This window comes from Gobio gobio (genome assembly GCF_949357685.1).
Source record: "Gobio gobio genome assembly, chromosome: 22".
In the NCBI taxonomy this organism is placed as follows: Eukaryota; Metazoa; Chordata; class Actinopteri; order Cypriniformes; family Gobionidae; genus Gobio; species Gobio gobio.
Window position 1 is genome coordinate 46242983 of NC_137118.1, and position 27829 is coordinate 46270811.

General features: G+C 35.9%; 1 protein-coding gene across 1 annotated transcript in view; it reads left to right on the top strand.

Moving 5' to 3' along the window:
* Positions 1 to 27829, top strand: part of wdr70 (WD repeat domain 70) — a 194588-nt gene that overhangs the window by 25982 nt on the left and 140777 nt on the right. The window contains exons 8-9 of the mRNA XM_079803825.1: positions 1389 to 1542; positions 10552 to 10628. Of these exons, the coding sequence (XP_079659951.1) occupies positions 1389 to 1542; positions 10552 to 10628 (231 nt within the window). The remainder of the gene's footprint in view (positions 1 to 1388; positions 1543 to 10551; positions 10629 to 27829) is intronic.

Below are 27829 nucleotides of genomic sequence, written 5' to 3' on the forward strand. Positions count from 1 at the left end.
TTCATCAGAATGATATGAAACTTGGTGACTTTTCTAGCATTAGGTGTGTAAACACACAAACAAATTGGGGTCATGATTCGAGCATGCTAAGTTGTCGTAAAAAAAACTTGTGCTCTTCGGTCAAAAATGACACTATAGGTAATGAATGGGAAATCTGCAAAAACACAAATTCACAGAAAAAACTATTTCTAACAAAAAAAAATATCTAAAACTTTATAATAAATAGTCTTTGAGATTTTCTTTTTAATATATATTCTATTATATATTAGTAATAAGGGCACTGTAAGTTGCTTTGGATAAAAGCGTCTGCCAAATGCATAAATGTAAATAAATTCAAATCCATCAAAAAAGGTGGAGGAAGTTTAATTTTTAGGTGTTCGGTCACTTATGACCGGGAAGACGACCAATGCCACCCCTAAACGAATTATATTTATGAATTGTGGTAATGCTTGTCTTTAACTATGCTTATTTAGATAGTTATTATATTACAGTGATGATTCATCACTGAGAATGAGAATTACAAAATAAAACGGTTCATATGTCATATAATTTGCATTTGACATTATTTTAATAATTAAGCACTTACTAAAAATAATACATATTATGAAGTATTATATTAATATTTAATTATGCATGTATAAAACTAATATTTCAGATAATAAAATATTAAATCTATAATTTTTTTAATTAAAATGTTTTATTTTAAATAGGACATTTATGGCCAGTTGACACCAAGAACGAGAAGCGCGCTGCAGTTTTGCCGGTTTAAATGCACACGCTCGTTAAAGCAGGGTGGATTCTGATTGGCTGTCAATGTTTTTGTTGTTTGTTCCTCTGTGTCCTTAACGTTACAGCTGTGGTGTGAACTTCCCTATTCTCGTAGAATTAAAACTTTATACTTATCGTTATAGTTATCATCGGTGTGAACAGGCATTAATGCGTTATAATGTAAAATAAAATAATTTTTTTACAATTAGCAGTGCTATACAAATGCAATTTGTTTTTAATTGAAAGAATAAAATATTTTTTTTTAATTAAAATAATTTAATTGACAATGATTTACTTAATTAAAAAATAATAATTACATTTATTTTAAGTAATAAATACTTTTGAAACCTGACATGGAAAGTCCTAATGTTATTTGCTATCAGACCAATGCCTGTAATGAAATATATATTGAGCATATATGTGAACACTTGTCAGAAATCAGGTCTGAAGTGATGTGTGTGTGTGTGTGTGTGTGTGTGTGTGTGTGTGTGTGTGTGTGTGTGTGTGTGTGTGTGTGTGTGTGTGTGTGTGTGTGTGTGTGTGTGTGTGTGTGTGTGTGTGTGTGTGTGTGTGTGTGTGTGTGTGTGTGTGTGTGTGTGTGTGTGTGTGTGTGTTTACAGTCATCAGATCAGATCTCTGCAGTACAGCGTCACTGGTGATGTCATTCTGGTGGTGGCGGGAAACTCTCAGGCCAAAGTTCTGGATCGCGACGGGTTCCAGGTTCTCGAGTGCATCAAAGGGGATCAGTATATCGTGGACATGGCCAATACCAAGGTAACCACTAGTGCTTTACTGCAGCTTTAAACACATTTGCATATAGAGATCCTAAAGGTGCAATAGCACAAACAACATGTATAACTGTAAACTGCAAATGAGAAACTGAAATATGAAAATATGCATCTTATAGACACAAGTTTCAACAGGTATGTGGCGGCGTTAACTAAAAAATCAAACCATAAAATAATAATAAAATGTATAAAATAAATGTTATTTTTTAAATATTTTATTGATTATTAGATTTCATTTTATTTTATTTATTAACTTTTATTTTATTAACAAAACATTGTGTCATTGATGAATAAAAGTATTAATTTCTCTTTTTTGTAAAACAAAATATCACTTTTGAATGGTGTCCCGGCTTCCACAAAAACCTTAAAATAATTAACATTTAATTTAATTTAGTTTAACTTAATGTACTAAAATAACTCAAACTTAAAATAAAAAAGATTAAAAACTATATAGATATATTAAAAATAAAAATGACAAAAACACAACAAAATTACTAAAACTTAAACTAAAATTAAGATGAAAACGGGAAATACAAAAATAAAACAAAATTGTTTTTAATAACCCAAAAGGGTCACGTCCCTATTTTGATAGCTCCGCCCCCCACATGCGTAACCCAGGCAACGACTATAGCGGAATCTGCCGTGCCAACCGGTCGAGGGTTTGATGTTGTTACGTCCCGCATTAATTAGATGTTAATTAAATACCTGACTCACAACCTCTCTTGCCCGTTTACACAGATGATAAAATTAGATGAAGTGTCAGAAAAGAGCGAACACAAATCAAAGATTGTCGCACCTCAAGCATGCAACACACACATGGACAAACAAGCACGAATACAAACAGAGAAATGATCTAAGTCCCCAGGTATCGATCAGCAGAGGTGGAAAGTAACGAATTACATTTACTCGCGTTACTGTAATCGAGTAGTTTTTCTGCATACTTCAACTTTTTTAAGTAGTTTTAAAAATCTGTAATTTTACTTTTACTTAAGTATGTTTTGTTTTAAGTATAGTATATGCTACATTTTGAACCACATCCGTTACTGAGTAAAATAAATAAATAAAAAGAAAGTGGGGAAAAAGCGATCCGGAAACAACTGCATTGAATTGAAGGGCGGGAGAACGCGCAAAAATCACAATATATAGAAATATAGAAAATAATAACGTGGTGTTGTCCTGGAGGAAAGGCAATCAAAGTTACAAGTTACATGTTGATGCAAATGAGGAAACGCATAGAACATGTTCGTGAACATCCCTCTGTGTAGATAAAGGTATTTTTTTAACTTAAGGCCCATTTGCCCATTTATCTAGTGTTGATGGTCATTGCAAAAACTGTCATGCAGATCGGCTGAGGATGGGAACCGATGATGGTGAATTTTAATTTTACTGTAACTGTAATCATAGGCGCGAGCGAGATGATTGACAGGACGATAGCGGAGGCAAAAGCGCAAGATCACTTTTGTTAATAAAAAAAAATCACAAACTGAGAGTTCCCCGTTTTAAAGGGGAATTTCCAAATATCTTTTATTCATTTGTTATAATTCGGGTATAGGTATTTTATGTCATCCGTCTTATTCGTTTTTTTAACAAAAATTTCACATACACAAGTTTTTTTTTGGTACTATTTTATTGTTGTTGTATTTTCATTAAAAATAGGCTAATAACAAACTAAAAAATAAAAATTTGTTTGAAAGTAATTAACCTCTTAACTGTCACCGTCCCACAGGTGGGACGCCTGGTGCTCTTTTTTTGATCGCCTTTTTTTCATATTATATATTTAAGTAATTATCACAAATTAGGTATCATTTGAAAGCTTACAAACTCAAAATTCATCCTGTGAAACCGTTTTGAAATCGGACATTGTGTTGCCATGGAAACGTTACTCTAAATTATTCTAGTGGGCTCCTCCCCTAGTGGGCACTGTCATGTTTCATATTACAACAATTATTTTAACTACTTTATATTCAAAATCTTTTCCAATCTTGACAAAACACATATTGTCGGAAAGGTCTGAGTCTCAAGGGTCCATATTTGGTGACTGTTTTGTAATGGAAGTAATATTTGGACAGAAATTTACAGGAAAATGCATCAAAACAACAATAAATGGAATTTGAATGACACCCGGTGGCTATTTTTGGTACAGCACCCTAAACAAAATCTCATGGGGACTTCAATTTTTGTGATATCAACTTCAAATTTGGAACACGAATTGGTTAGACATATGGCTTTGATTTTATAGTAATTTTAGAGTAAATTCTTTTTTGTAAAATATATTTTATATGAAATAAAAAATATTTAGTACAGTATTTTTCATTTACAGTAAATTTAAACTTCCATAACTATTTCATACTTTCATATTTTGAATTGCTTTCACTTCAGCAATAATCTGCAGAATGTCGTCTTTAAAACGAGACCAAACTTTGGTCTATATTCCAAAGCATTCTTGAATTACAGCCCTTTAAGTTTGGATAGTGCATTTTCATGTGTATTCTCAAAAAGGGGGGTGACAGTTAAAGGGTTTTAAAGAGGAAATTAGTTAAGCAATATCATACAAGCAAGATTGCTATTTTCCAGAATAGCCTATATCAGCACGATTGCAAAATGCAATATTAATTTTATACAACAGTTCAATAAACAACAAGTGGTCATTTTTTACAGTTTTGCTCTATTTTTCCAACAAAAATAGATTCAAACAAAGTGTAGGTTTTGTTCGCATAACTCACCGTTTTTGAACAGGTTAGAACGAGTTGAATCCATTACGCCGCCAACTACTGGCAGTTTTATAGTTTCATAGGCCTGGAATAATTACATTTTCCCAACACTTCATATTTCTATAATTAAAATATTATATTTAGAACATAAATCTAAAATTCTCATTATTTAGGCAATTGTAATATATGTAACTTTATTTTATAAGAGGTGTGCCCTAAAAAGTGAGCATGCCATCTTGAGAACACCAAGGAAAGCGCACGTTTTATTTCCAGTTAATAATTTTAGTGCTTCAACAGTTTAATGCAGCAGTTCTAGCTTTTCAACGAATATTTATATTTTCTTTGATCAGAAATGTTTTTAATGTTGTAGTTCAGACTCTCAGTGATGCTGCAGTGGATAGGTCAGCGTTTTGTTTGTTTGCTGCATCTGGAGCTGTTTGTTGACTGGATGTAATGAGGTGTAGATGAACTACATCAGAGCGGCCACTAAATCTTGCACCTGGTCCTTTGACCCGTCACACCGTCCCTCCGCATCCGTTTGTGTGTGTAATGTGTGTTTAAAGTGTGGCTCAATGACGGTCGCGTCACTAATGGAGTGTGTCGGCATGCCATAGTCGCTCTGTTTTCTGTCCTCTCCGGGTACGCGGTGTACCCTAGCGAGTGCATTTCAGTGTCAAGCGCAAATATTGTTCTCTTCAATCATTGTCAGTGTCATGTTTTGCCAACTGGACGTCTATAATAGAAATACTTGAATTCAGTTTTATTATCATAGCTATTACTTCCACATGTGAACACACTCGGTAATATCACACACTGTGGTATTATCATATGCTATTATATTTATGAATATTACTTTAATATTCTAGTTTAAGCTTAAAAGCAAGTTTTTTGCAGTGAAAAGTTTGAAATAATTAAGATTTTTAATATTTTTGAACCAAAGGCTGCGTGCGTCTATTAGATCAAAAATACAGTAAAATAGTGAAATATTATTCCTATGTAAATCAGCTGTTCTCTATGTGAATATATAGTAAAGTGTAATTTATTCCTGCGATCAAAGCTGAATTTATCATCAGTCTTCAGTGTCACATGATCCTTCACTAATCATTCTCAAATGAGGATTTGATGCTTCAAGGATGCATTAAACTCATCAAAAGTAACATTTATAATGTTACAAAAGATTCCATTTCACATAAATGCTGTTCTTTTGAACTTTATATTCATCAAAGAATCATGAAAATAAAATGTATCCACAAAATATGAACATTGAAGAACCATTATCCATAATTGAGGACTGATTAATAAAGCAGCAAATCAATTATTTTATTTTATTTTATTTTCAGTTTTAGTAATTTTAGTGCTCACAATGTTTACTTTACTTTGTTTATACAGTAATATGATTTTGACTATTGTAACGCTGCATATTTTGATCTCCTCGTCTGAACTGCAATAGTAAGGCATTTCAAAATAAGAGTCCCGGTGTATTTCCAGCTTGTTTATAATTAAAGTCACGCATGATATATACGTTTTTGGTTACACAAACTATTTAATTTAATTCCGATTTAATTCATTGTCAGGAGGAAAGACTAAGAACAGTATCCGACACACATTATTCAGTAAAATGTCATGGTTATAATAGTTCACTAAAACCATTAAAACATTACTTGAAATTAATGTTAACTGAAATTAAAAATAAATAAACTTACACTTATTTGTAGCTGTAGCTTAACCTGATATACTAACTAAAACAGAAATACAACATTATAAAAACTAGACAGATGTTTTTAAAAAACAAACAAAAAAAAGTGAACTGAGCTCTTTCATGTATTTTTGCGCTTGAGCGGTTAAAAACACAATTATGTGAGTTTTGTCATGTATACAGTCAGTTATGTGACGCTTAACCCTTAATCGTCCCTCAAGTAGGGTTTACGTTTGAGTCTCTTGGGGTCAGATAGACCCCAAACTTTTACAGAGCGATTGCATAAGAAAATATACATTTTGTACATGGAAAACTATATATAATTGTTTTTATTTACTTCTCAACTATACATTTATGCTGTGTTTTTGTGGGAATTTGGTAGTTTTTTACCTATTTACTGCACAAATACTTAACTATGTCATAAATTGGCTCATTAAAAATTATTTTTTTATGAAAAAAATCACTTGAATGATGATCTTAATTAAATATAAATAGTTTTTGGACATTGCTCTATGTGTTAGGGATAGAATACCGCCATCTGTAGGTTTGTGGAAAAACTTTAGGAATTATAGTTAAAGAGAAAGAAAGAGAGTGCAATGACCACATTATCCACTAGAGGTCCATAGGGAAGTTATGCAGAAGTTAAGCTGCCGTTCATCTTTCTTTTATTTGCCCTTTTCCCTCTCTTTCTCATGATTGTTCCATGTTGCATTTGTGCTCTAGTATTTGTCCTTCATTTATGAATGGAATTTTTTCAGATTTATATCAGTTTTGTTGATTTTATTTGCCAGTTTCTATAAAAATGCTCTCTGTTGCAGTCACACACGTGTGTGTGTGTGTGTGTGTGTGTGTGTGTGTGTGTGTGTGTGTGTGTGTGTGTGTGTGTGTGTGTGTGTGTGTGTGTGTGTGTGTGTGTGTGTGTGTGTGTGTGTGTATGAGTGTATGAGACAGAAAGTTCGTTCCACTTTGTGTTTATGCTCTAGGACCAGACATTGATATAAATGTAGACATTTTCAGATTTATACTGGATTTAGTTGATATTTTTTTACAAACAAAGTGAAAAAAAAGCAATTTTTACACTTTCCCATTCATTTTCAATGTGGGGTCAATCTGACCCCGAGGGACTTAAATGGTACAATTTTTTTTTACACACCTATAGAACAACCAAATCAAGGCCAGATTGTTTGTGCATGTTTAGATAGATTATTTAGGAAAAGTCACAGAGTCTCATGGCCCTGAGATGAAGGGAACACTTTTAAAAATGTAGGAAAAGTCCAGTGGGGTCAGCTGGAGCCCAAGGGCCGATTAAGGGTTAAATGCTCAATTAATGATTTACAATTGAACTAAACGCATTAGATTTGAGTCGACTAAAACTAGACTAAAACTAAAAACAATTCAGGTTAGCGCATAGCAACGCCAGGATCAGGGTTCGATTCCCAGGGAAAGCAAGAACTGAATAAATGTAAAATGTGTACCTTGAATGCAATGTAAGTCGCTTTGGATAAAAGCGTCTGCCAAACGCATAAAATGTGTGTGTGTCCCTTCTCCTGTGCATCAGTTGTGTCCTCCAAAACACTCCGAAGACTAATATTTTTCGCTTCAGTGATGTTTGGTCAGTCGTTGAGGTTTTGTAGCTCCCAACAAATCTTTCGTCTCATATTTAGTGTCTCTGACTGAGGCGATGAAGTTGGTTTGTGTGGCGTAATGCGTCCTTTATAATGGATTTCTGGTGCTAAAAATGCGTCGATGGAGCCAAATATCTGCTCTGAATTTGCGTTCAGTGAAGCTGCGTTTCATCCGAAGAGGCCCGTGTGTCTTTGGCCGGTATGAAGGTCAAATGAACGCGTACTGCAATCAGATCTTCAGATGTATTAGTTATGATGCAGCGGATGAGTGGCACGCCTCAATAATGCGCTGTAACCAATGCAGCATGTGCTCATCATCACTGACAGCTTTATTTACTCTCTGACAATGACTTTATAATAGTGTTTTGATTCAATTCCTGGATTTTAATTTCCTGTGTCTGAGCTGACACTTTAAAGTCAACATGAAACGACGTTCACAACATGCTTTTCTTCTGTAATGTGAAACAGAATATTCAATTGGAAACAATGTAGGACAGATCATCATTTTATTTATATTATCGTGTTTGTTAAGTCAAGCATCAGTATTAATGCTGATCAAAGATAGTGTTGGTGTTCTAAACAAATGCCACTCACAATTTCTTCAAATGAGAGTATATCAAATTTAGTTTCACCACATTCGATAACAACCGGCTGGATGTACATTATCCTGCTTATTACACGGCTACTTGTCTCAAGTAAATTAGACACGAAATATTGTCTTGAGTCTAAATATCTTATACGCAAAGCTTCCGCGAAGTAAAACAGTTCCAAACTGATTTAAGCCTTTATCTATTGCTGAAGATTTGTTTTTACCATATATGTTGAAATTAATGCTGAAAGGGATGGTTCATCCAAAAATGAAAATTATCCCATGATTTACTCACCCTCAAGCCATCCTGGTGTAGCTAGCCTACTGCTCAATAAGTGACAAAATAATGCCAACTTTTCCTATTTAAAGCTACACTGTGGGATATTTTCCTCCATCTAGTGGTGAACTTGTATATGACCATCCAGTGAATATTAGTTTCTCTTCCTCTCAATTCCGATTTCGTTTTAACTCCTACGGTGGCCGATTTAGTCCAAGATTAACATGGCTTCCAGTTCGACCTCGTCCACATTGGACACATCGAGTGTTAAAACGCGAAAGGCGAAGCTTGAATTTACGGGTATGTCCCTCTTTGGCTAATGTACTTTCAAGATGGAGGGGCAACATGGCGACCCGCATTCGAACCCCTCACCCGTATGTATTTTCAATGGCATATTATAAACTTACGAGAATACTTTATTACTTGAAAGAAGTAAATATACATTAATGAGCACATATATTTTTGAAAGAACTAAGTGTTTTTAGCTTAGAACAAACTAAAAAAGTTACACAGTGTAGCTTTAAAACTAGGCTCATTTTCCGTCTCCTCTAGAGTTAAAGAGTTGAGTTTGACCGTTTTTGAATCCATTCAGCCGATCTCCGGGTCTGGCGTAGCACTTTTAGCATAGCTTAGCATAGATCATTGAATCTGATTAGACCGTTAGCATCTCGCTCAAAAATGACCAAAGAGTTTGGATATTTCTCCCATTTAAAACTTGACTCTTCTGAAGTTACTCATCGTGTACGAAGACCGACGGAAAATGAAAAGTTGTTCGAAATTAGAATTTTTATTTGACAGCCCTACTGACTTGGTACCGATACTTGTGACATCCCGACGGGCCGATAACGATTAACATTAAATTAATATATATCGGCTGATCCCGGTATGGTGGCCGCTATATCGCGCCAGTGTTAATTTTGACAGCATATTTTGATTTAGTTTTAGTCATAGTCTTTTGACTAAAATGCCATTTAGTTTTAGTCATATTTTACTCACTTGAATTGTTTTTAGTTTTAGTCTAGTTTTAGTCGTCTAATTATCATAAGATTTTAGTCTCCTAAAATCTAATGAGTTTAGTTAAATTGTAATACATTAAGCATTTAAGAATTACATAACCGACTGTCACTTGAACTGACATTTTGACATCATTTTGTTTTTGACATTAAAAATACACGAAAGAGCTCAATTCACTTTTTTGTTTGTTTTTTTAAAAACATCTATATAGTTTTTATAACTTTTGTATTTCTGTTTTAGTTAGTAGGCCATATCAGGTTAAGCTAAAGCTTCAAATAAGTTAGTTTATTTTTGTTAACATTTATTTAATTTCAAGTAATTAAGTTTTTTTTAATGGTTTTAGTGAACTATTATAACCCTGATACTTTATTGAATATGTGTCAAATACTGGTCTTTCCTCCTGACTATGAATTAAATGGGAATTATATTAAATACAGTTTATTGTGTAAGCAAAAACTAATATATAATGCGTGTCTTTTAATTACAAAACAAGCTCGAAATACACATTGACTCTTATTTTGAAATGTCTGTGCCTTACAGTTGCAGGAGCTCATTCAAGTTCAGGAGATAAAATATGCATTGTTACAACCGTCTAAAACACATTACTATATAAACATTGTAAAGTCATTATTCATCAGCATTAGTTCATAAACAATATCCTGGCATAAATGTGTGTTATTGATTGATTGAGCCGCTCTGGAGCTGGATTGGGTTCGTGTGAGCCGTGTTTTCCAGCGGTTAGATCAGTTCAGATCAAATGTGCGCATCTGTTACACAGGACATCAGTTCTGACTGGATCTCTTCCCTAATCGTTCCTCCATAACATTTTCGTCTCGTTTTTATTTGTTCTCGAAAATGACAGTTGATTTTCGTCATAGTTTTTGTCATCCAACACTAGTTTTTATTTAGTTATCGTCTCGTTTTCATCAGTGAAAAAAGGTAGTTGATGAAAATTATGACGGAAATTATTCGTCAACTAAATTAACACTGTATCGCTATTTCTAGTTATTCATTCATATGATTAAAATAAAATGTTGCTTAGTTTGCACTTTGCGTCCTGATTTTCGTCTCTCTCTGGTTCAGGGTCACACGGCGATGCTGAACGACGGCTGCTGGCATCCCAAGATTAAAGAGGAGTTTCTGACCTGCTCCAATGACGGGTGAGTCTTGACACGCTTCAACACCAGATGAGTTAACATGTGTATATCCAGCTACCTGAATAACAACACGTGTGCTTTAAAGGGTTAGTTCACCCAAAAAATGAAAATTCTGTCATTAATTACTGACCCTCATGTCGTTGGACACCCGTCAGACCTCCGTTCATCTTCAGACACACATGAAGATATTTTAGTGTAAATCTGATGCTCTGAAAGGCCTCCATTGGCACAATGCACTTTACACTCTCAAGACCCTTAAAAGACACTAATAGGGATGAAACGATTACCGGTTTCACGGTTAACCACGATAAAATTTAGTGACGGTTAGTAATATCGTATAAAATTTAATTATCATTAAAACCGCGTGTGATTATCACGATTGTGAAAACTCGTGGTAAATCATGTCCAGTCAGCGTCAGTCTGGCGCAGCGCAACGCTGTCTTTTGAATGATAAGAAATGGCAGAAGGCCGTGACAGCGCCTGGAGATTTTTCAGATTTCTAAAAGGACCAAATCTGAGGTGTGGTCATATTTTGGCTTTTACAAAAGTCCTGAGGGAAACTTAATCGAAGTCACCCTGTCTGAAGAACATGCCAGAAGAAAGTCACTGTAATAGGGAAAACACTTCAAAACTACGAACGCAAGGCAAGTGGACTTTGACCTCAATACCAAAACTACGTCTGGGAAATAATAACGTGAAGCGAACGAACACATTCAGACAAGACTAGGGTGACATTTAAGGGATAATCAGGGCTTCACATTAACAACCGCCATTTGCGGGTGTAACGTTATTTCGGCTGCACACTAGTCACTCTGGCTGTTGAACTTATTATAGTCTTCTACACGTGTTTCTATTGAGTTTATGAAAGCGACGTCGTCTCATAATCAGAGGCGTTCATATCAACCGGAGTTTTTGTTCAGAGCGCGCGCCGCTCTCACACTCGCTGAAATCTGCACTCAAAGAAGAGATAAACATGCGATGTACGCAGGAGATTCATTCATCATACCGTGGTCGACTGTTTTTGTTCTATTTCAGCAGCGAAAATGGTTTAAAACAAACAGCAGAACCACAGCGCATCTGATATGACTGGCATAACCCTGGCGAATTTAGGGACCGTCTCTAAAGTTACACACAACATTGGTAACGTTATACACGTTTCTGACTTCAATAGCATTTGAAGAGAATGACAGTCATAAAACTGACTGTAAGGTGTTCATCTAGGTGTCAGGTATGATGCACACATTTTGATATTTAATAAAATAAACTGTCAAATCATATGGAAATATGGATATGCATTATTTCACTAGGATACTGTTTGGGCTCTTACACAAAAATATGCTAGATTAAAATGCATCATTGCTGAACACTGATGAGAATATTGCTTGAATATATTTACAGAGATAATATTAGAGATTATATTTACGACAAATTATTATTATTTATGCGTTATGCGTTGCTATTGACGACGGCCATTATAAGGAAGGAAATCCCACTGAATAGAATCTAGCTTAAAAAAGTGCATAGAGCTGCTTGATTTATTTGTTGTTTGTTGATTTCAAATATAAAACTTGTTTAAATGTTTTAAGTGTGTGCATCTGTTCTTTTTGAACGCTTTCATCTCATTTGAACAAAACCGTGATAATATTGATAACCGTGATAATTTGGGTCACTATAATCGTGATGTTAAATTTCCATACCGTTTCATCCCTAGGCACTAAAGACGTCGTTACAAAGTCCATCTCACTACAGTGGCTCTACAATAACTTTATGGAGTGACGAGAATAGTTTTTGTGCGCAAAAAAACCCTAAATAACGACTAATATAGTGATGACGATTTCAAAACACGGCCTCATGAAGCTTCGAAGCGTTATGAATCAGTGAGTCGATTCAGCAGTTTGAATCGCCAAATTTCAGCAGTTTGGAGGTTTGACACGCGATCCGAATCATGATTCGACTCACTGATTCATAACGCTTCGAAGCTTCATGAGGCCGTGTTTTGAAATCGTCATCACTATATAAGTCGATATTTAGGGTTTTTTTGCGCACAAAAACTATTCTCGTCACTCCATAAAGTTATTGTAGAACCACTGTAGTGAGATGGACTTTGTATCGACGTCTTTAGTGTCTTTTAAGGGTCTTGAGAGTGTAAAGTGCATTGAGCCAATGGGGGCCTTTCAGAGCATCAGATTTACACTAAAATATCTTCATTTGTGTCTGAAGATGAACGGAGGTCTGACGGGTGTCCAACGACATGAGGGTCAGTAATTAATGACAGAATTTTCATTTTTGGGTGAACTAACCCTTTAATGACGCAGACACGGGCATTGAAGGAAACTCGATCACCCTCTCGTGTGGTGAGGTTTGTCTCTGCCGCAGTCATTTAGCATATTTGAGGATGTTCGTGGCCTTTCTCAAAACCATTCGTTCTTGAGTTGAACACATGTTCCCATGGGGTTGTGGGGCATTTCACTGGGATTGTTTTTCATTTTAGTTACTGAAACTTTCCAAACAACATGGAGCCAATTCCATGATCGTCTTAATCAAATTTAAAGTTTATACTCTGGGATATATTGCATTCTCATAGCTGCATGTTACACAAACATTGATCACATTTTAATGCTTTTCTTTTATTAAAATAACATCAGTGAGTTAGATTCAGACTGGTCTTCTCAAGAGTCACTCTGAAGAATCATTTGTTCAGAAGAATCAGTATTTATTTTCTGATTCAGTCATCCGGTCAGTGAGTCTGATTCAGATTCAGGGAGTCTTTTGTCAGACTGGTCTTTTCACTCCATAAGAAGCATTTGTTCAGAAGAATCTGTGCTTTTGATTTAATTTTTTTCTTCAATTATGCCGTCAGTGAGTGAGTCCTGGTTCAGATTCAGAGTCATTTGTTAGTCTGATTTAAACAATAGCTCTCTCTGTATTTTTGACCAAATTTAAGAATCTGTTCATAAGAGTCATTTGCTTATAAGAATCAGTCTTTATAATCACATTTTAATGTTTTTCATTTATGGCAGTCATCCTGTGAGTCTGATTCAGTGAGTCATTTGTCAAACTGTTTTATTGACCAATTCAAGAATCCGTTCATAAGAGCCATTTGTTCATATGAATCATGTCTATTGGATCAAATTGTTTTTATCTAATCTATCTTATTAATCTATTTTATCTATTTTATGGCAGTCATCCGGTTAGTGAGTCTGATTCGGATTCAGTGAGTCATTTGTCAGACTGGTCTTTTCAAGAATCACTCCATAAGAATCAGTATTTCTTTTCTTCAATTATGCAGTCAGTAAGTGAGTCCTGATTCAGATTCAGTGAGTCATTTGTTAGTCTGATTCAAACAATAGCTCTCTCTGTCTTTTTGACCAAATTTAAGAATCTGTTCATAAGAGTCATTTGCTTATGTCTTTTTAATCACATTTAATATTTTTCGTTTATGGCAGTCATCCAGTCAGTAAGTGAGTTAGATTCAGATTCAGTGAGTCATTTTTATTGACCAATTCAAGAATCTGTTTAAAAGAGCCATTTGTCCATAAGAATCTGTATTTTATTTTATTTTATTTTCTTCTTTTCTTCAATTATGCAGTCAGTAAGTGAGTCCTGATTCAGATTCAGTGAGTCATTTGTTATGAAAAATATCTCTCTCTGTGTCTTTTTGACCAAATTAAGAATCTGTTCTGGTCAGTGAGTCTTTTTTCAGACTGGTCTTTTCAAGAGTCACTCCATAAGAATCATTTGTTCATAAGAATACCTATTTTTGATTAGATTTAATTGTTTTTCTCAAATTAAAATAGCATTTATGGCAGTCATCCGGACACTGTGTGAGTCAGATTCAGCGATTCAGTGAGTCATTTGCCAAACAGTTTTTTTTTTTTACCAATTCAAGAATCTGTTCATAAGAGCCATTAGTTAATAAGAATCAGTATTTCTGATTTTCTTTTCGTCTCTTCTTTTCTTCAATTATACTGTCAGTAAGTGAGTCCTGGTTCAGATTCAGAGATTCAGTTAGTCATTTGTTAGTCTGATTCAAACAAATGCTCTCTCTGTCTTTTTGACCAAATTAAAAATCTGTTTATAAGAGTGTCTTTTGAATCACATTTTAATGTTTTCCATTAATGGCAGTCATCCAGTCAGTAAGTGAGTCAGATTCAGCGATTCAGTGAGTCATTTGCCAAACAGTATTTTTGATCAATTCAAGAATCTGTTCAAAAGAGCTATTTGTTCAAAAGAATCTGTATTTTTTCTTTTCTTTTCTTCAGTTATCCAGTCAGTAAGTGAGTCTTGGTTCTGATTCAGTGAGTCATTTGTCAAACTTTATTTTTGACCAATTCAAGAATCTGTTCAAAAGAGCCATTTGTTCATAAAAATCTCTATTTTAGATTTTCTTTTCTTCAATTATCCATAGTGAGTCCTGGTTTCCGATTCAGTGAGTCATTTGTTAGCCTGATTCAAACAATAGCTCTCTCTGTCTTTTTGACCAAATTAAAAATCTCTTTATAAGAATCAGTATTTTTAATTACATTTTAATGTTTTCCATTAATGGCAGTCATCCAGTCAGTAAGTGAGTCAGATTCAGCGATTCAGTGAGTCATTTGCCAAATAGTATTTTTGATCAATTCAAGAATCTGTTCAAAAGAGCTATTTGTTCAAAAGAATCTGTATTTTTTCTTTTCTTTTCTTTTCTTCAATTATCCAGTCAGTAAGTGAGTCTTGGTTCTGATTCAGTGAGTCATTTGTCAAACTGTATTTTTGACCAATTCAAAAATCTGTTCAAAAGAGCCATTTGTTCATAAAAATCTCTATTTTAGATTTTCTTTTCTTCAATTATCCATAGTGAGTCCTGGTTTCCGATTCAGTGAGTCATTTGTTAGCCTGATTCAAACAATAGCTCTCTCTGTCTTTTTGACCAAATTAAAAATCTCTTTATAAGAATCAGTATTTTTAATTGCATTTTAATGTTTTTCATTTATGGCAGTCATCCTGTGAGTCTGATTCAGATTCAGTGAGTCATTTTTATTGACCATTTCAAGAATCTGTCCATAAGAATAATTTATCACGTCTGAATGTTTTCACGAATTAAAATAGCATTTAAGGCAGTCAATCCAGTCACCAAGTGGGTCTGATTCAGAAATGCGTTCATGTGTTTTTGGGATCTCATCGTCTCCAGTAGAATATAAGTCATTTTGTCGTGGCGCTGTTTTCCAGTCAGATGTTCCAGTGTTCACAGCCTCAAAACTACAGGCCTGTGAAATTTTATATGCGTGTAAACCTTTGCACTGCGTCAAATTATGTTCCCCTATAAAAGCTGGGTTCACTGTTTAGGGGCGTCGCCGCTGAAGGCTGGAGTCGTGTTCACTGGACCCACAGATGTGGCTCTGTTTTATTCAGTTGTAATATAGATTCTGGAAGTCTTCCCTTGGCACGTTTCAGTGCATGTCGCAGGCGGTTTCAGAGGAGGAAACCATTTAGCTTTGGGAAACGGCTGCAGATGTGAGCAGAACGGGCCCCTGAGGGCCCTGGAACGGGGCCACATGTGTCCTGTGATCGGCTGGTGTGGCGCTCGGCTCCAAATCTCAGGTTAACAGGGGTCACGCTGGGTTCTAGATTGATTTCAGTGTTCTGGGCGGCGCTTTGGGTCAGAAGCATGGTCACAGTAGATTAAACTGACAGGCCAATGAGAATGTACGACGTGAGCGCTTCCTCTCATGCTGTCGGTTCAGGGCTCAGGGGACGGGTGAACCTTCAGTTTGACCCCTTGTTGAAACTGAAACTATGCTATCATAACCTTTTATCATATAGGTTTGTGTGATTTAATCATAATTGATTTTCACATTCGATTTTGGCCTCCAGCGATGATGAAATTACTGTTGCTAAACTGAGAGAGGAGCTTGATATTCAACCGTGTTATTCAAAGTGCATTAAGCCGCAAAAGAGCCTCTGCGCACACCATGGCAATATAATAATAATTTTGTTTATTCGCTAGACTGATATACTGTTTCATTTATATTAGCGCTGTCAAATCGATTAATCGCATCCAAAATAAAAGTTTGTGTTTACATAATATATATGTGTGTACTGTTCTTAAATATATACACGTGTGTATATTTATAATACAATGTTTTTTATATTTATATTAGCGCTGTCAAATCGATTAATCGCGATTAATCGCATCCAAAATAAAAGTTTGTTTACATAATATATGTGTGTGTACTGTGTATTATAAATATACACACGTGTATATATTTAAGAAATGTTTTTTATATTTATATTAGGGCTGTCAAAAGATTAATCGTGATTAATCGCATCCAAAATAAAAGTTTGTGTTTACATAATATATGTGTGTGTGTACTGTGTATTATAAATATACACACGTGTATATATTTAAGAAATGTTTTTTATATTTATATTTTCGCTGTCAAATCGATTAATCGTGATTAATCGCATCCAAAATAAAAGTTTGTGTTTACATAATATATGTGTGTGTACTGTGTATTATAAATATACACACGTGTATATATTTAAGAAATGTTTTTTATATTTATATTAGGGCTGTCAAAAGATTAATCGCGATTAATCGCATCCAAAATAAAAGTTTGTGTTTACATAATATATGTGTGTGTACTGTGTATTATAAATATACACACGTGTATATATTTAAGAAATGTTTTTTATATTTATATCAGCGCTGTCAAATCAATTAATCGCGATTAATCGCATCCAAAATAAAAGTTTGTGTTTACATAATATATGTGTGTGTACTGTGTATTATAAATATACACACATGTATATATTTAAGAAATGTTTTTTATATTTATATTAGGGCTGTCAAAAGATTAATCGTGATGAATCGCATCCAAAATAAAAGTTTGTGTTTACATAATATATGTGTGTGTACTGTGTATTATAAATATACACACGTGTATATATTTAAGAAATGTTTTTTATATTTATATCAGCGCTGTCAAATCGATAAATCGCATCCAAAATAAAAGTTTGTGTTTACATAATATATGTGTGTGTAATCTGTTAATTATTATTTATATATAAATACACACACATTCATGTATATATTTAAGAAATATTGGCATGTATATACTTTATCTATAATATATATAAATATAAATGTTTTATATATAAAAATAATATTTTGTCTTAAATATATACATGCTTGTGTGTGTATTTATATATAAATAATAATTAACAGAGTACACACACATATATTATGTAAACACAGACTTTTATTTTGGATGCGATTAATCGCGATTAATCTTTTGACAGCCCTAATTTATATATAATATAAAATATATAGATACAGTATATACACGCAAATATTTCTTAAATATATGGGTCAATGACAAATAAGAAAAATAATATTTTTTTAAGATAAAGAAATAATAATTTTAAGCAAAAGTTTTAAAATGCATTTTTATGCCCAAAAAATGTGTGGTGTTGATTCATATTGGTTTTACAGCTTTTAAGACAGCATTAATTCAATCTAGTGTTAATTTTGTCAACTATTTTTAATATAACTTAGTCTTGTGCCAAATGTCCTTGTTAGTTTTAGTCATATTTAGTCATTCACATATCTTTTTTTGTTAGTCAAGTTTTAGTCGACTAAAAGTCTCGTAGTTTTAGTCAAAGGAAAACTCAATAAATTGTGTGGCAAAATAAGTTACATAAAATACATATAATCTGCATAATGTATGTGCCACAACACCACAGCTAACTGATTGATTTACAGCATAGATGCCTAAAATCAGCATTAGCTTATGAGACGATGGGAACAAATATTGATTTCGTTCTTGATTCAGTATGAATTCATATGTATATAGCCTACTGTACATAAGGAAACATAAGTTTGCCTTAGCACTATTTTAAACTTCTTTGGGGGTTAAATTATATTTGCTTGCCTTCATTACTATTCACTATTTTTAACATTTTAAAATTTCACAAATTTCACAATTAAGTAAGCAGTTATGATCTGCAATACTTTTTTGAACAACTACTAGACTACATGTATATTTATTAAAGAGCCATACAGGCACCAGTAATGGCATTGCAAATGAAAATGTTATTTTTTCAGCCACAAAATGACTTTAATTCTCCTCTTTGCATTGGAATTCTCTATTTTAACCTTAATTACTACACTAATTGTAATATAAATAATACAAATATTAGAAGACAAATTTTTTAAGTGGTCATTAATGGACCATAATTATTGCGCAAATAGTATTTAGGACCAAAAGATCTCCTCAAAATATTCAATAAATATTATTGAACTAAAATATAGGCTATTTATTTTAAAAATAGTTAAGATGTATGGTCACCTTAACTATTTGGCGCTAGCAACGCCAAGGTCATGGGTTCGATTCCCAAGGAAAGCAAGAATTGACAAAATGTAAAATGTGTACCTTGAATGCAATGTAAGTCGCTTTGGATAAAAGCGTCTGCCAAATGCATAAATGTAAATGTGGTCACATTTGACCACCAATGAGTATGAGAGTGACCAATTAGTAAGGAATACCTGAGGGCTAAATACAATAAAAAACATTAATGTAAACAATTTAGCATCTCCACCACTCTCCATAATATAAAGATACTGTAAATGTGGTTGACGTAATAATCAATGCACACTATGCTGTACTGTTTAACAAAACTTGCTGCAAATACTTGTATAGTGAAGCTGTTGTGTATCCGCTCAAATGGTCAAAACCATTCACATCATTTCGTCACCTTTGTTTTCTTGTATGTGATTGGTTTAAGCCTTTTCTGTCGCTGCGAGTGTTAAAAAAAATCGACATCGAAACAGAAAAAATAAACATTGTTTTTTCGCCACATCACATTCGCGTTCGGTGTGGAAGCTCTCAGTACACAAACAGCTGATCAAAAAATAAAACCATTGCGCAAATTATTCGCGCGTCAAAATCGCGCGTGTCCAGTGTGAAAGGACCTTTAGTCTGCGTTTTTGGACATTGGTGCAGTCTCAACATCGTCTCGTCTTCCTCATGGAAAAAAAAACGGTTGTTGACGAACATATTTAGTCTCGTCTGACGAAATTAACACTAATTTAATCATAAAATTACTATTGTTTTGCATTTTGTTAATAAGTGCTGATACTAATAAATGTTTGTTTATTGGAAATTTAACAGTGACGCTCTGAGCTTGAATTGATATGCAGATAAAATGATCTTTTATTAAAGGGTTAGTTCACCCAAAAATGAAAATTCTGTCATTAATTACTGACCCTCATGTCGTTGGACACCCGTCAGACCTCCGTTCATCTTCAGACACAAATGAAGATATTTTAGTGTAAATCCATTGGCTCAATGCACTTTACACTCTCAAGACCCTTAAAAGACACTAAAGACGTCGTTACAAAGTCCATCTCACTACAGTGGTTCTACAATAACTTTATGGAGTGACGAGAATAGTTTTTGTGCGCAAAAAAACCCTAAATAACGACTTATACAGTGATGACGATTTCAAAACACGGCCTCATGAAGCTTCGAAGCGTTATGAATCAGTGAGTCGATTCAGCAGTTTGAATCGCCAAATTTCAGCAGTTTGGCGGTTTGACACACGATCCGAATAATGATTCGACTCACTGATTCATAACGCTTCGAAGCTTCATGAGGCCGTGTTTTGAAATCGTCATCACTATATTAGTCGTTATTTAGGGTTTTTTTGCGCACAAAAACTATTCTCGCCGATTCATAAAGTTATTGTAGAACCACTGTAGTGAGATGGACTTTGTATCGACGTCTTTAGTGTCTTTTAAGGGTCTTGAGAGTGTAAAGTGCATTGAGCCAATGGAGGCCTTTCAGAGCATCAGATTTACACTAAAATATCTTCATTTGTGTCTGAAGATGAACGGAGGTCTGACGGGTGTCCAACGACATGAGGGTGAGTAATTAATGACAGAATTTTCATTTTTGGGTGAACTAACCCTTTAACAACAGTAATGGGCAAAAACCTAATTTTTATAGGGAAAATGTAAATATTCTGCTCTTATTAAATGTTTCATTGATCTCCTATAGTCTCACACTGAACTGACGACAGCTCCAGGGATTATTAAAGGAGGACGCTTTACTCTTCTGTGTTTTATGTTTTTTCAGGGTCTTGTTTCAACTTAAATTAAGTTATATGTCTTCAGATGAGACCGTTGCGTTGCGCTACGTCCAGCTGTTTCTGAACATCATAATGCGTCTCATGTGAGCGGCACAGACCTGCTCCGGTGAGACGGCGTGATTTCATGCATCATTTCTGGGGTGAGCGGTTCCTTTATCAGGGTCTCGTCTGAGCTGAATGAATCTCTCATTTCAACACACATCCGTACGGCCATTGATCGCTCACAGCGCCGCAGCTTTGAGTGTTGATAATAGAGAAGATCTGCGTTATTCATCTGACCACCTCAGTACCTCCGATTGTAAGCCAGACCTTCTGAAGTGTCTTATTTTGCACAAAAAGTGTCCCTTCTAGAAGCGTGTAATTCGACTGGTTAAATGATTTGATTTGGTCGTTTGAGAGTAAAACCCTCATTTATCAGCTTTAATAGACATCATGAGTCAAAGGAACATGTCGTTTTCATTAACTGAGACTGTGTTTCCATGACCTCACTCGCGTACCTTACAAGACATTTTCTAGTGAAGGTTAGGAACACATATTCACTATTAACTACGACTTTTGCCTCAATGAACTCCCAATTTACTGCTTAGTTAAAGGGTTAGTTCACCCAAAAATGAAAATTCTGTCATTAATTACTGACCCTCAGGTCGTTCGACACCCGTCAGACCTCCGTTCATCTTCAGACACAAATGATTCAAGATTCAAGATTCAAGAGTTTTATTTGTCACATACACAGTTATATACACAATATACAACTGGCAGTGAAATGTAAACAGGTCCGCTCCATGGACAGTGCAAATAACAGTTACAAGAAATTAAAATAGAAATAGAATAAAATTAGAATAAAAAGTATTAACATAAGTAGAATTATAAATAAATCAAGTAAAAGATAAAAATAGGAAATAAGATAAATAAAAATATAAAAAATATGTGGATATGATAAGTGAGATAAACTGTAGACTTAAAAATAAGTGGTTAACATAAAATATATATATATGTATATATAAAGAAGTATAATGTGCTAGGTTTATTACAGGTTGTTACGCAGTAACAATAGGAAAGTAAAGTGCAGTGCAATTGCAGTATGTGGATGTTAATGTTAAAAAACCGTATGTTTATGCGTGTGCGGGGTGAAGTGATGTCACGTGACTGAGTTCAGGAGTCTGATGGCCTGGGGGAAGAAACTCCTCCTGAGTCTTTCAGTCTTTGCCCTCAGGCTACGGAAGCGCTTACCAGATGGCAGCAGGGTGAAGTGAGAGTTTGCAGGGTGATTAATGTCTCTGATGATTTTAGTAGCTCTACCTCTGCAGCGTTTGGTGTAGATGTCCTGCAGAGACGGGAGAGCTGAGCCTGAGATGCGCTCGGATAAGCGCACCACTCTTTGCAGGGCTTTGCAGTCGTGACTGGTGCTGTTCCCGTACCACGCTGTGATGCACTGAGTCAGGACACTTTCTATCGCCCCTCGATAGAAAGTTTTCAGGATGGCTGGTGAAACCCTGAATTTCCTCAGCTGGCGCAGGTGGTACAGTCTTTGCCTGGCTTTTTTCACCTGTGTCTGGATGTGTGTAGTCCAGGTCAGATCCTCGGAGATGTTCACTCCCAGGTATTTGAAGCTGCTCACTCTCTCTACCGGTGTCCCGCTGATCATGAGAGGGGAGTATGACCGATGCTGTCTCTTCCTGAAGTCCACAATCAGTTCTTTGGTCTTGTTAACATTCAGAGAGAGACAGTTGTCCTGGCACCATGATGTCAGTTGCTCCACTTCGTCCAAGTATGCCGTCTCATTGTTGTTGGAGATGAGACCCAGGACAACAGTATCATCAGCAAACTTGATGATCGAGGTGGAGCTGTGTGTGGACAAACAGTCATGGGTGTAGAGAGAGTAGAGCAGGGGACTCAGCACACAGCCCTGTGGAGCTCCAACACTCAGGGTGATGGAGGTGGAGGTGAACTGGCCTACTCTCACCGCCTGGGGTCTGCCAGTGAGGAAATCTTCAATCCAGAGGCAGAGAGAAGAATTCAGGCCTAGATCCAGGAGTTTGTGTGTTAGCTTAATGGGAACTATGGTGTTAAAGGCTGAGCTATAGTCAATAAATAGCAACCTGACATAGTTCCCACTTTTGCTGTCGATGTGAGTGAGGCAGGAGTGAAGGACGTGAGAAATGGCATCTTCAGTCGATCTATTGGGACGATAGGCAAACTGAAGAGGGTCCAAAGTGTCAGGAATGGAGGAGCAAATGTTGTTTTTAATGAGTCTCTCAAAGACCTTCATGACTAAAGATGTGAGAGCCACTGGACGATAGTCATTTAAGCAAGAGGGTTTACTGATCTTAGGTACAGGGATGATGGAGGATCGTTTGAAGGAGGTGGGGACAACAGATGTAGCAAGGGACTCGTTGAATATGGATGTAAAGAGCCCTGCGAGCTGATCAGCACAGGACCGCAGAACACGACCTGAAATACCATCCGGCCCAGCAGCTTTCCTGACATCCACACGTTTGAGTGCCCTCCGAACCTCGTCCTCCGAGACAGAGATCACGTGACCGTTGCTGCTCTGAGGGACTCTCTCTGACGCGTCACTCGCCGGAGTCGCGCTGCCGCGATTACCATCAAAGCGAGCGTAGAAAGAGTTTAACTCGTTCACCAGTAACGGATCAGCTCTCACCTCTGCAGAGGATTTAGTTCCAAAAGCACAGATGGATCTCAGTCCCTGCCACATCCGCCGGGAGTCGTTGAGTTGGAAATGAGATTCCACTCTGTCTTTATAGCGGAGTTTTGCGGCTTTAACGGCGCGCCGGAGGGCGTAACATGAAGCTTTGTACTCCCTCATATCCCCCGTTAGGAGACCGGCATTGTAAGCGGTGGTGCGCGAGTTTACTGCAGTGCGAATTGAACTGTCCACCCACGGTTTCTGATTAGGGAAGGACGTTATAGTTAATGTTTGTGTGGCTTGCTCTGTCAGTGTGTTAATAAAGCAGAGCGCCACTTCTGTGAACTCGCTGACGTCTTCAGAACTCGCGCGGAACATGTCCCAGTCGACGTCATCAAGAGCTGCCTGTAGCGTGATCTCTGAATGGGATGACCAGCGTTTGACTTCCCTCCTGAAGGACATGAAGATATTTTAGTGTAAATCTGATGGCTCTGAAAGGCCTCCATTGGCTCAATGCACTTTACACTCTCAAGACCCTTAAAAGACACTAAAGACGTCGTTACGAAGTCCATCTCACTACAGTGGCTCTACAATAACTTTATGGAGTGACGAGAATAGTTTTTGTGTGCAAAAAAACCCCTAAATAACGACTTATATAGTGATGACGATTTCAAAACACGGCCTCATGAAGCTTCGAAGCGTTATGAATCAGTGAGTCGATTCAGCGATTCAGAGCGTTATGAATCAGTGAGTCGATTCAGCGATTCAGAGCGTTATGAATCAGTGAGTCGATTCAGCAGTTTGAATCGCTAAATTTCAGCAGTTTGGCGGTTTGACACGCGATCCGAATCATGATTCGACTCACTGATTCATAACGCTTCGAAGCTTCATGAGGCCGTGTTTTGAAATCGTCATCACTATATAAGTCGTTATTTAGGGTTTTTTTGCGCACAAAAACTATTGTCGCCGATTCATAAAGTTATTGTAGAACCACTGTAGTGAGATGGACTTTGTAACGACGTCTTTAGTGCCTTTTAAGGGTCTTGAGAGTGTAAAGTGCATTGAGCCAATGGAGGCCTTTCAGAGCATCAGATTTACACTAAAATATCTTCATTTGTGTCTGAAGATGAACGGAGGTCTGACGGGTGTCCAACGACATGAGGGTGAGTAATTAATGACAGAATTTTCATTTTTGGGTGAACTAACCCTTTAAATAGTTAGTAGGGTACACTATATTGCCAAAAGTATCCAAATCACTGAGTTCAGGTGTTCAATCTCTTCATGGCCACAGGTGTATAACTCAAGCTCTAGGAGACGCTTCTACACACATTAGTGAGAGAATGGGCCGCTCTCAGGAGTGTGTGTGTGTGTGTGTGTTCGCTTCTACACACATTAGTGAGAGAATGGGCCGCTCTCAGGAGCTCAGAGAACTCAAGCGTGGGCCGTGATCGGTGGACACCTGTGGAATAAGTCCAAATATTATACTAAATATTCCACGCTCAACTGTTAGTGGGATTATAACAATGGAAGCGATTGGGAACAACAGCAACTCAGCCACAAAGAGCGGGGTCAGCGCATGCTGAGGGTCACAGAAGTCGCCAACTTTCTGCAGAGTCAAGAGCTCCAAACTTCTGTGGCCTTCAGATGAGCTCAAGAACAGTGTGTAGAGCTTCATGGGTTTCCATGGCCGAGCAGCTCATCCAAGCCTTACGTTACCAACTCTGGGATGCAGTGGGGTAAAGCGTGCCACCACTGGACTCTAGAGCTGTGTTCTCTGAGTGACCAATCACGCTTCTCTGTCCGAAAATCCCATGGATGAGTCTGGGTTTGGCGGTTGCCAGGAGAACGGGACTTGCCTGACTGCATTGTGCCAAGTGTAAAGTTTGGTGGAGGGGGGATTATGGGGTGGGGTTGTTTTTAAGGGGTTACAACTCTTAATGCTTCACCAAGACATTTTGGACAATTTCATGCTCCCAACTTTGTGGGCCGAGTTTGGGGACGGCCCCTTCCTGTCCCAGCATGCACCAGTGCACAAAGCGTCTCCATAAAGACATGGATGAGCGAGTTTGGTGTGGAGGAACTTGAGTCCTGACCTCAACCCGATAGAACAGCTTTGGGATGAATTAGAGCGGAGACTGAGAGCCAGGCCTTCTCGTCCAACATCACTAATGCGCTTCTAGAAGAATCCCCATAAACACACTCCTAAACCTTGAGGAAAGAAGAGCAGAAGAGCTGAAGCTGTTAGAGCTGTGAAGGGTGGGCGACTCCATATTAAACCCTACAGATTAAGAATGGGATGGCGTTAAAGCTCATGTGCATGTGAAGGCAGGCGTCACAAAAGCTTTTGGCAATATAGTGTGTATAAGTTTAGATATTAGGTTGGATTAAGAGTTGTAGAATAAGGTCATGCAGAAGCATTAATATCTGCTTTAGAAGTACAGCCAATATTCTAGTAATATGTGAGCTAGTTAGTTAATCCCAAAATAAACACTACTGTTCAAATGTTTTTGAAAGTCTCTTATTCTCACCAAGGCTGCGTTTATTTAATATAAAAAATACAGTAAAAATCATGAAATATTATTCCAATGTAAATCAGCTGTTCTCTATGTGAATATATAGTAAAGTGTATTTTATTCCTGTGATCAAAGCTGAATTTATCATCAGTCTTCAGTGTCACATGATCCTTCACCAATCATTTAAACATTCTTCATATCTTTATATCAATTTAATTGTAAAAGTTAAATCTTACTGACTCCAAACTTAGTGTATGATGTATACATTACAATTGAAATATTTTCAACATTTTCGATGTTCCATAAGCACATCCACAGAAGAAATTTCTCCAGATTTTCCGTCTCATTCGACTACATTCTCATCTTACAGTTTATGATGAAGTGCGGTGACCCCTGCGTGACCTCTCCGCTGCATTGTTCTTTTACCCGAAGCGGCTGAGAATCCTCCGGAGGACCGTTGCGCTAGCGGCCGAATGCCGCAGATTCCCATCATGCCATGCTGGAGTAAGAGCAGGTTTCTGGCTCCAGACTCAAAGCTGGCAGGGGCTCCGGCTCTGGAGATCTGCCACCTGTTTCAGCTTCTATTCACTCACACTGAAAATTCTCCATCATGTTATTGCTATAATATTTTTGTTTCTGGTGAAGAATAAACACCGCGGGTCGTTATTCGGAGCTGTAACGGCGGGATGCATCAGTTTTAATACGTGTGTATGAATTTGTGGCAGCAATGTGTGTATGAGTACTCATAAAATTTATATTTGTTTTAAGAGGCGATGGCGAAACGTGGCCGATTTCTATCTCATCCGTGGCAGAAACCCAGAGACGGACTTTATTTATAAATGTTTTTAACATTTTTGAGAAATTAATGTGTATTTTTAGAAGTGGGCCGTGGTCTTGAAGAAGGATTAGGAGCCATCCCATATGCCGGGATCTTTCCTGAATTGCTGGTCTTATCTGAGTTGATGAACGGCCACATTACGCTTGTAAAACGCATCATTTCTGTGATTAGATAAGACCTCGCCGCTCTCCAGTGACATCATCATCTGCGCTCATCAGTTCTTTTCATTAATTTTCCTCTATCTGACAGTTCTTGTGTTGAAATGTATTGTCGATAACAGTGAGTTTTTAAAAAAAAAAAGTGTGTTGAATTTAAAGGTCGAACTTTTTTGGTGCTTATGGTGCTAAATTCATCCTCTTTAAAGCACCACTGCTAAAAATATTAAAGTAAAATTATTTATTATTCATTTTTTGTTTATAAAATCTCATCCTTATTGATTGAAATCTCGTTTTATTTAATTTTTTATTACATTTTTATAAACTGACAATATTATATTTATTATATAACATTTTATATATATTTTAAAAAGCTATATGAAAACTATTTTTTACGATAATGTAGCTGCACTTCTAAAAAATATATAAAAGTATTATTTTTATTTAAGAAATGTATTTATTTAACTTTATTAATAGAAATCTTTATTTATTTATTTATAATTTTATTTATGCTTTTTATTGATTTATAAGTTTTATTTATAATATATATATATTTTATACATTTCACATCTTTATTGATTGAAATCTCTTGTTTATTTATTTGTTTTATTTATTTATTTGTAATTACATTTTTATAATTATAATATAACATTTTATTTGTTTAATAAAAAATGAGACATTAACTATTTTGTAGCTGCACTTCTAAAAATATTAAAGCAGTTTTTATTTAAGTATAAGAAATTTTATTTTTAAATTTCACATCTTTATTGATTAAAATCTCTTGTTTTTTATTTATTTATAATAAAATATAATGTTTAATATAATTTTATTTATGCATTTTATTGATTTATTATTAATTATTTATTTATACATTTCACATCTTTATTGATTGAAATCTCTTGTTTTTATTTATTTATAAT